General features: G+C 31.7%; 1 protein-coding gene across 1 annotated transcript in view; it reads right to left on the bottom strand.

The window, feature by feature from the left end:
* Positions 1–9,408, bottom strand: part of MS3_00004981 (uncharacterized protein) — a 70,412-nt gene extending 61,004 nt beyond the window's left edge. The window contains exon 1 of the mRNA XM_051212983.1: positions 8,883–9,408. Within this exon, the coding sequence (XP_051068913.1) occupies positions 8,883–8,962 (80 nt within the window). The 5' untranslated portion in view covers positions 8,963–9,408. The remainder of the gene's footprint in view (positions 1–8,882) is intronic.
* Positions 9,409–11,777: the final 2,369 nt, after the last annotated feature.

Below are 11,777 nucleotides of genomic sequence, written 5' to 3' on the forward strand. Positions count from 1 at the left end.
GTGAAATTCAGGGACTCCTCCGCTGGATGCACCTACACACATTTAATATATAATTGAAACTCATATCCATTGAACAAGTGACTGGTTATCTTGCCACTGTTGCTAATTGGATGATACGATGGCATTGGAAATGGATGGTACTAGGTTCAAGTTCCAGAATGAACATCAACTCTGGGATCGAAGTACATCCAACTGACAAGTTCCAAATAGGACGAAACACACATCTTAGATGATTTAGGTAATCATCTACTGTACTAACACATACTTTGTTTATCGAATAAACAATATATTAGAATCGGTTTAAGGTTTTGATTTTTTTCTGTTTTCACATATCACCACTGTGTATAACAAATATTTCCCAACTAATCTACACATTTCTACGTTTTAATAATGGTCTTTACTGGATATAATAAAAGACAATTTCTATGTAAAGCTATAAATTAATTCCAGCTACTAATGATGTACATACTGTTTATTATGTTCCCACGTTATTTACAATTTATCCAGATGAATATTTTTTTGTTATTGTAAAAGTCAACCAGTGGTCACTGATTTTAGTTACATAAATGAAAGAAATAAGTAAGGGATAAATGTTGAGAATTATTTATGATTAATGTTTTGGTGTTAATTAAGTAAATATTCTGATAAATGGTGACCTACAGATAACTAGAACTATGAATACTTACTCATCGAATATCTACGATAATTTAACTCGTTAATCAGATTACATGTGTTTATGTAGTCAACTCTGAGGCATTGGACGGTTGTTTCGTCCTAATTTGGAGATCGTCAGCAGTGCGCACCTCACAACCTTGGACTTGTAGTTTGAACCCAGGACCCTGGGTCTCGCCTACAAACCCTTAACCTCTAGACCACTGAGCCAACACCCGACGGTGTTAATGGCTAACTTCAATTGTTGAACAATATACTAGTAGATCAAGAAAGATTTAAAGATGCTGGGTTCCATCTCTAGTAAATTCATAGATGTGCATTCCTGAGGTGTCGAATACTATAAAGAAACAGTTATTCTAAGCCATCTAACCTTTATTAGTTGCCTAATTAGGATCAACCCGTGATGTAAACTATTAACTAGTGGTCAATTAGTTATCCGATAGTTTGAAAAAAAGTGTACTATGATGCAACATCTTTGACGAAATGATAATACAATCTATCGGCTTTCATCTCTGTCTGTTTTCAATTATTAACAAGTATAAAGTACAGATGCCCTATTTCGTGAGTTATAGTATTATAGAGATCGGTGCTGAGAAACTTAGCTAACGTAGAACATAATTCTCAGTAGATAATGAACGATAGCATTACTTTCCGACTAATAATTGGTTAATTTTTTTATTTATGGTTTCATGTGTTATTAAATATTATTGACTTTTAGATTGTGTAGTTTATTTAAACCAGACGGCGACTGGAAACCATAAGTGGATGTTGATTCACCGAAACTAGTGGCCACATTGCAACTTAATTAATAGAATTTGATAAGCTCTGAAGGACTAGGCAAACATGGTGTTGGTCATTATTCATTGATCAAACAATTGCAGCTCCACTAGCTTAAGAGTGGTGTCATGTATTGTAAAGCTGGGTGACGCACATCTGAACACCAAAGGGAGCATCAGGTCCCTTAAGATTGTGAGTAGGCCTTGATAACGAGTGTCAACTAACACGTAGCCTACACCAAGGGTCTTTTGACGACTAATTCTAACCACCTACCAGAAAAAAAGAGTGAATAGTTGTTAGTTATATATATATATATATAATATCTCACTAATCTGTTTACGCAAGGTCATTACCCTAATTAAACTGCCCTGGGGACATATTGGCTGTGTAGAGCCTAATCAATTCTGACCATAAATGCATACGTAGTCAATAAATCTAAAGTCGATTAATTAATATAATCAAAAAATGCCACCGAAAGAGGAAATTCAATTCTAACCATAATATTGAAAAATTAATATTTTTTTCATAAATTCTAGATCTATGTTATTACATAACTGTTTTATTTGCAGCATGTTCGTTCAGATAATCAGTTGTAATTCTTGGATTTTAACAACACATACGCAAGGTGAATAAGTTTGAAATGGTAACTCATGTTACATAAGCATACTACAAATCGATATAGATAGTTTGAGAGTCCTCATGATACATAAAATTACTCCTACTAGAAAGATAACAATAAGTTAGACCAAATGAAATCAACTTAGTTTGATTTTTCAGTGGACTGAAGCTATTAGTTAGTGCAGTTTTATTAATGAGAAGCATTTTAACTTTATTGACCTTATAATGACTGTCTTTAATCAAGAATATTTATTATTTTAAATGATATTTTGGTGAGACTGTAATTTATGCATGACCTTTGACGCTAAAGTGATGTTGAGAGTGTTCATCTACTTACTAGGGCTAAATGAGGGTTATAAAGCATTTTGAGGAATAAAGATTATGATTCACAGTTTATGGTTAGGATTAGGAATTAGATTTATGGTTTTTCATCACGAACTGACATCAGCTAAAATGCCAAGACTCTATTTGGCTAAATGGGTGGGTGAATTTTGCGTCAAAATCCAAGATCTGTTATCCTAAATCTGATTAGTTGCCGATATTTTCTCTATAAAACGTATGAAATAAGAAACAATAATTGATCCCCATTTGATAGTTTGTGACACTTATAAATTTTCATATAGAAGATAACATACCTATACGACAGTACGATATAATCAACTTCATTAGAGAATGCATGTTACACTATTTAACCAACAAACAGTAACTAACGTCATATTTATCTAATCATTAGCGTTAACTGGTTTATATAGGTCATGTTCAGACCAAAATAGTTCACTGGTAAGTGGTGAAACTGAGCAACTAAATAGTATAGGTTTGAATTCCTCGAAAATTACTAGTTTCTTTGAGATTGTAGATGCGACTTTGCCGATCAGTACTGAATAACAGAAAAATTAGAGCTAGGGCTTCAAGATGATTATCTCCAACCACCGAACACTAGAAAGCATTTTATTCCGTAAAATAACAATTATGAGTTTTGTTTATCTGATAAATTAAAATTTGAGTGGGAGTTGTTTACTCACGGTTCGCATTGAAAGATATCAGCTCAATAGTGCGAACTGATTAGTATTAGAAATGTAAGCCACTAGAAACCGGCTCAATGATCTAAATTTTAACTACTTACCACGAGATCTGGTGATCCTGGCTTAAATCCTCAGTTAGGTTGTAAAAGTGTACCACTGAGTAGTCATACACTAGGCTGAAATAGCTGTCATGTGGTTTCTGATTTTCAATGGTTATCTGACCTAGGTCAGTAGAATAAAAGCTTTCGTTCCACAATGAAACATACTCTCAAAAATATGATCACTACTAGTATTTATACTGTTGCTAACTATAATCGACCAATTAAATTATACTTCGCTATCATTGACTAATTTTGAATAGACCGTAAAGTAAGCTTTGTTTTTGATATACATACAAGCAACGATTTTTGATTCAGACAGTTGAATGAAAACATGTTTCTTAGTCTATATTTCAATATTCTCTATTCGTTAAGCATAATAACATTTTGTCTGTATGCATGTTGTTTAAAAACAACTAAACAGTTAGTTATACCTCTCACTTCCGTTTTAATATTTCAATCTAAATCCTAGTGTACGCAATGATTTTCGAGGAGAAAATAGAGCCATGAAAAACAAATCTAACTTGACCCGATAGTTTTATGAAGAAAGAACCATCATATAGTGTCACCCATCAAAAAAAGGTATTCCCCTAGTAATTGAATGAATATTAGTCTACTCTCTTTTTGAATTATACGTTCTAGGCAAGGACTAATGTCAGTACTGCTTTTCAGCTTAGATCACAAGATTTGAAGCATGGTTCACACTTGAAGCTTGTAACAATTTGAATGCTTTTTGTTCAATAATCCACTGTAATATAATAACACTTGTTTTAATCAAAAACACTAATCATCTAAGTGTTCAAGCACACACTTTTCAGTCATGTGTTTCTTAGAAATGTAACTTATGTTATATGACCATTGAGAATAAAGTAACTGAATCAAGGTTTATAACATTGAGACTACCCATTCTCAGAATATTATAAGTATTCATTGATTGGGTTTAAAGAAGAACAATTTGACAAGTTCGATGGTTTATTGTTTAGACTAGTCAACTAATGATGCGGGAATCGATTATTCTAACATAAAGATTGTATTAGTGAGTTTTCTCATTTATGGGTTAGTCACAACTATTATTATTATAGGAGATTTGTGAAGGTGGTTGAATTTCATAGTTTACATCACAATTTGATCTTAGACAACTAATAAAAATCAGGAAGCACTGGATAGCTGTGTTATCATAGCTTGATATTCCTAAGCAGTACTCTCTACAATCTGACCAGTAATTGAAATCATGACCTCTACAAACATATTAAAATATGACAACTATCTAAGTCAATTTGCATTATTTTATTTTAACTAAACACAGCAGAAGCTAATTGAGAAGATGGAAATCAAAATAGTCGCATAATGGACAGAGAAAACTGAGATTATTTGAAAATTTGAATAACATAATAAGTGGGTGCATCTTTTTATAGTCAAGTCACCTAAGGTTTCCACATTATGGTATTCGGAACCTCCAAGGATAGTTCAATTCGACGGCCTATACATCAGTGTCTTATTTTAGTAGCGGTCACTAATACTTTCAGTCTAATCTTGTGATACATAGCACAGTGCTTTAACATGGATGGTAATTGTGCATTTGTAAATTATGTTTTAAGATGAAACTTCAATGGGGTCAGGAATGCTGACTCTTAGGGATCTCCTAGTGAAACGAAACAGCTGTCCAGTTCTTCGTGGTTATTGTACAAAATAAGATAGTAACGTTTAAAAAGAAATCACATTTGTTGTTTCGATAAGGTATCATTGATTTCCTCGGTTTTAACAAGCTTTTTGAATATGAAAATAGTACTAACTGAATGTGATTTCCCATTCGTTTGTAAAAAACCAATTTTCGTTCATTTACAATCACTTAATCTGATTAACTGATACAATTACTTCTAATACAGCGAGCTATTGATTGTACCTGGAGTCAAAATAGAATTCAACTTAAGATATATGATGGTGTGAAGTTCACAGATACACGAGTCAGTGTAAGATCACCAAAGTTTTACTATATGAATGTACCCATAGATGAAAATATTGTTTTATGGTTAAAGTCATGGACTAATCTCGGTTGAAAAACCAATCAAAAGATGAAGTGATGGATACATATATATGTTTAGTTTTAATATAGGACTCATCAGTCCCTCCACGGAGACCTCCACTTTTGCATCTAGCGCATTCGGTTCTTAACGTGATTATCTTTGATTAAATCAGGATATCGCGAAACTAATTTCTAATATCACCAGTAGATAACTGTTACATTCTCGAAATGCTTTGGCTTCACCAGTCATGGCCTCTCATTAAATGTCACTCATATAACCTCTTCGAAATTAGTCATTAATAAGGACATGATTATTGAAACTAAACAGAGATGGTGGAGGTTGTTGAATCGCTTAGTTTACATCAGTAGAACCTTCTCTAGGATGAAACAAACATCTGTTACATCCTAGTTTTTAGTAGCTGTCTAACTAACATCTATTCGTAGTGTCAGTTATAAAATTCAATAACCGTCTTAAACGAAAATTCTATTCAACTGATAGAGAACGTTTGTAAAGTTTATATTGGTAGTGTATGCCAAAAAAAGCATAAAATGAAAGATTTTTCGAGATCATTTTGAAACTTTGAGAATGAATTGGTAATATGCAAATGAAAAACTGGTTATTTGCATAATTTTATTAGGAATTACATTTGTCGAATTGGTAATCCTGACAACCTTATAATGATTTCATGATTGCTTGCTTTTTATTGCAGATTTTTCATACTTTTTATTTTACGAACTGTTCTTATCTAGACAACCATAGAAAACCTGAAAATGCTGGATGGCCATTTCGTCCTATTATGTGACTCCCTAAGAGTGAAGATCCACGAACTCGCAACCAGAAATCAAACCCAGGATATTCGGTCTCGCGTATGATCTCTTAACCTCTATACCACCGAATGGCCATCCAACGGAGTTAATGTCTCATTTGAATGAATTAACGATATCCCACAGCTCTTATCCGTTGCATGTGATGGCTAACTGTTTAATATTGATTTATTTAGGTGGAAATAATATATTAAACTCGACATCAGAAATAATCTCTCAGCAATGAAAAATATCCACAATATCAATAAACTTCTTTAAAACATCCAATACTAATACTAATTACTACATTACTCACGTATAATTATTTATTTAAGCTATAGTACCGGTAATACATCTGATTTATGAACAGTTATAACCTAACTTACTGGTTTACCTGAAACACTTCACGCAACAGATCAGAAAGTTTTAAAATGACAATCTCTGATATAGTTATAGGCAAAGTGCAAATGAAGACGATCATTAGCTGACAATACACTTACTCTTCTGCTCTGAATGATTATTTAGAAAATATCAGTGAGTGATTTAAATTGTCTACGCAAATTTAAATCACTTCATGAAACCTCATATCTAATATTACAATTATTGTTCATAATAATACACTTTGTATCAAGTTAGTTAACTTTGTGGATTGACAGAAGGTGATTAGAATAAAATTTGAAAAAAATATATTTACTTACATAAAAGTACATGGTAGTTGTTATGGTTTTTCTCCCTTTACTCTTTCTCTCTCCTCCTACTCTCTCTCTCTTTACCTCTATTTTATCATTTTTACTAAATTCAATCAATATTAATGGTAGTAATAAGAACAGTAAAAATGATTAATAATCATCCACAATGGGAATGATAATCACAATTGTCGAAATAGACTATCACGTTTTGCAAGGTGAAATTTGTAAAGAAAAATTGTCACAAACTGATTTCAGTTGATATACCTTTGAAACCAATAAATTACTGGATAGCTGCTATCTTGTTCTAATAACAGACTCTTCATCAGTGTGCAATCAATATCTTGCCAAAGATTGAACATTCAGTCAGTCAGTCAGTCAGCTACAACGTAGGACCAGGTATATATGTGCATCGGTTCAAGTTGCTAAACCTCATTATTCTTTTTTTAGTAAAACATAAGTATCAGCTAACGAGAGCGTTAACTGTCTACCAGATCTTAGTTTGGAAAAGTGTACTCTATAAAAGGTTGCTTAAGTAACTTAATACTCGATACAATATCACTTGACTGAATGGTATACATTTTCAATTTCCTGATCAATTTACAATATTTTTAGAATAAAACAAATAAGTATAGATAATTCAATGAGATAATCTCATTCATTCATGTTTTTCCCTATTATGCTATTAAATATAATTAAAAATTGAACTAATCAAGGTAATTTATAAGTAGTTAATGAAAGTGTTATACCTTTTCATTTCGACTGGCAAAAATAACACAACAACTATTTTTATGATCACTATTATTACCATGACGATTAATGTTGCTTAGCTAATCGTCATACTGTTTAATTTTCATGTATAACTTAATATGTTTATTTATGTGATTTACACTGACTTAACAAATAGATTGATACGGCAACTTGTTGTAACTATCTAAAAACTGCTACTTGCTATTTGCCATAACAGAAATACACAATTGATCATTATTACTCGATTATAATAAGACAGCTGAGCTAAATTTCTGTTTCTTCATGTTAGTGAATATTTTGGATAAATTCCATGTTCTATCTGTACATTTATACATTTATATAGTAATCACCGTTGTATATTAGAAAGAAACCTGAATAGGAACTAGTTGAAGACTATATTGTACAGTTCTATACATATAATCTAATTTGTGGTATAGCTAAATTTTCGTAGTATCTCCAAAAAGTTGATTTCCTACTGGTGACATAATTAAGTTAGTTATTTAGTCAATCGTAAGCACCGTAGCATCTAACACATATATATTTTAGTTCAAGTTGTCATTCCATATCAGTGCACAGAAATAAAATATCATGATAGATGTCAGAGTAATGGGACTAATAATAGGAACAATTCTCGTAGAAAAAATCAGATAAACAAGATCATTCGAGAAGAAGGAATTAATTCCTGGAATAAAATGATAAAAAGACAAGTTTATTACTGGATTACGAATTGATTGAACTTGACAACCTGAATAAAATAGTTGCATTACTGTGGCCAATCTTAGTTTGGAATTACTTCATCGTACACAGCAACATATTTTCCGTTACTTTTTACCATTACTATAGATATTTATGAATTGATTTTAAAAACATCGCTTTATTTCCAAAACAGGTAAATATCAATATTTGACTTGGTTGATGAGTATCTTGTTACTTACCATGAATGATAAATTTATAAGACAAGAATAAGTAAACACATAATTTAACTGATAATATTTTCTGTTAACTTCACTTTAAGCAAAGAAACATTCAATGGTAATATCTATAATAAGGTGTTATGTCACAGGACAACGCTAATATTTAGATAATAACAGTAATAGAATAATGAAAACCATCGAGAAACTTTAAAGAATGACAATTAATGTAAATATTTTGTGAATTCAGTAAAGTATTGACTATCTAATCAGGATTGTACTAAAAGATTGCAAACAGATATAACCCTTTTGATTAAGATCATGAATAGATCAATGATGATCTAACATTGATCGATCATTGATCTCAATTTTTAAAAAAACAACTTAACAATCTTCAAAACCCCATACTGATAATTGAATAATTCTATTAGTTTGTATCAAGTTAACATATGATCACATTTCTTTACTTAAACACAATAATTTTTATACAACATTATTCAAAACATTTTAGCATTACTTACTTGTCCAATTGACCATAAACACCCATTGTACCATCTATATTAGCAGCTTTTGCTCCACTTGCCCAATGTAATGTATTCATTTTATAAAAATGGATATTGTAATTTTTATATGAGTAGTATATACATAAATATAAATACTTTTTTTATGATAAGATATCGTTAATTTAATAACATATTTATAAAAATCATTCAAGTTACTTGTGTGATTTCTTTTTTAGATGATAATTAATTATTGTTGTTAGGTAATTCCATTGTAATTGTTCCATTTATCATAGAGACTTCAAGTTTTTAAACTAAATCTATTCACAACTACAATATTGAACGTTATTATTATTATTATTGTTATGTTCACGTAATGCAATACATGTTTAGTCGTCAAGCTGAATAAATAAATAATTTATTTCTAAATAAAAAAAAGTATTAAATAAAGAGTTTCCAGAAGTAAAATGTTTGTAGAAGATTAGATATTTTAGAAAATATAAAAAAAAATTTTCTCTTGGCTTCACTGAATACTTCCTCTATTGTTCATAATAATGAGTAGTACCATTTCAGTAAGAAAAAATATATATAGGCACACTTACAAAATAGAAATGTTGCTAACGTGAATTCAAATGTCCTTGTGTAGGCTAGACATATGTCATCCAATGAATATACACACATACACACATACAACCACATGTTTATAGATAATATTCATGTGTATGTACGTTGGTATGTTTGTATGTGTGTATTAGGGAATTATTGTATTCTCTTATCATTTTAATTTAACCAATGAGAATGTAGATAATAACTTCCGCTAGAACAGTAGGGCAGATATGTTTGGTAGATCATATATTTGACAAATGAGAAAATGAATATTAATATGATACTCTTTATTTTATCCATGTGGTAGTCTGATTATATCATCCTTAAATAAACGAGCAAACATTTGAACTGATAAATACATATATATATATACAGGTACAGTATTTCATTCACAAGAGAAAGCCGTGCATAGAGAACAGCTGACAGTTGCATTCCAAGTGTAAACTGGTATTAGGCAAAGCTGCTTAATATCAATTTTTTTCTTTATCTTTTAGTGGTTGATAAGATTATGAAGACATTCACATATTACTGGAAGTACAGAATACAATGGAAAGCTTGGATAAAGCTAAACTCTTTCAAGTTTACTTTTCTATCCTATATACACGAACAAATGTAGGTCAAGAAAAAAAAACAGTGTAGCAACAGTCTGTGAAGCAGTAGGCCTCAATATACATAAGAGAAAAACCAAGACCATCAAATGTAACGAAGAAAACATCAACACAATCACACTTGATGGAGAAAATCTGAAACAAGTAGAAACTCAAGTATCTGGGTAGTATCATCGATGAACAAGGAGGATCCGATGCAGAAGTAAAGTCGAGGATTGGTAAAGTAAGGACAGCATTCCTACAATTGAAGAACATATGAAACTCAAAACGACTGTCAATCAATATCAAAGTCAGAATCTTCAATGCAAACGCCGAGACAATTGTCTACACAAAATACTCTATATCTGATGATCAGACACCATCAGCAGCAACTTACTGCGGGTGAGAACAAACCAACTTCCAGCTGAGGAGGAATAAGTAAAAGACGTTCGGAGTGGATAGTACACACATTGAGGAAATCATCAAACTGTATTACGAAGCTAGCGCTAACTTGGAATTTTGAAAAGAAACGAAAAAGAGGAAGACCAAAGAACACACTGCATCGAGAACTGAAGGCAGACATGAAAAGGATGAATAACTACTGGAAACAACCGGAAAGGATAATCTTGATAGGTAATAATTCTCTTAACATCCATGTTATCACCACGAAACCTAGGTCAATTAGGGTTCTCTATCGACTTCATATAGTCGACCAACATAACAAGCTGGTCGATACGATTTGATCTGCACTAAGAAGGACCTGACATACACGATCGCCATCCAGTGATCATTCAATTGTCAATAGATGTATTCACAAATTAATAAAAATAATTCAATCCAGTTCGGTTTTGAATACAACGGTATGATTAACAAAGTATTGTGAATTAAGGGATAAAATCTCCAAAAATTACCGACGAAAGAGTTTTGTGAGAAGCAACAAATAATTTTAATATATTTTCCAAGAACATGGGAAGATAAAACATTTCAGTCTGGTTTCAATGCTAGTATAAGGTTTTGGAACACACTGAAAACAATGTTGTTTTAGTCAGGATGTTCACGAAGATGATTTCAAAGTCGAATGATCTAGGCCGAACTGTTAAGCAAAACTGAAAATTCTGAAATCATATAAACAGATTACCATAATACAAACTTGTAACTACCTACAACAAAACAATACTGATAACAATATCTTTACAATTGAGGATCTAAAATTGTATATTTCGCATTTCTTATGTAATCTAACTGAAGTTATGGAATAAAAGATGAGATTGCGTCTTTACTCAGCATGATTTTCATTTATTAAAACATTCTTTTTATTTCCGTGTAACAATTATTCAATAGTTGTACATTGTAAATTAACTTCAGCGTTATGTGTAGCAGACGTTCAGTAATAAATCTGTGTAAAATCCATTTTTGTATTTTTAATAGTTGAATTCATCAGTCGATCTAAGCTAGACCACATTTGGAAACCTGGAAACACTGGATGGTCGTCTCGTCCTAGTATGGCACTGCTTAGTAATGAGCATCTACGACCCCACACGTGGGACCCGGACCCAGGACCTTCGGTCTTACGAGCGAATACTTAACCTTTAGACCACTGAACCGGACGGCATCCAACGGTGTTAATGTCCAAATTCAATCGATCCATGTATTTACACTTCGGTTATTTGTGTTATTTGTTAAACAATCATTAAATTTCAGTAAGTGCGATATAAAAAATGAG

The sequence above is a fragment of the Schistosoma haematobium genome, chromosome 3, assembly GCF_000699445.3.
Source record: "Schistosoma haematobium chromosome 3, whole genome shotgun sequence".
Taxonomy (NCBI): domain Eukaryota; kingdom Metazoa; phylum Platyhelminthes; class Trematoda; order Strigeidida; family Schistosomatidae; genus Schistosoma; species Schistosoma haematobium.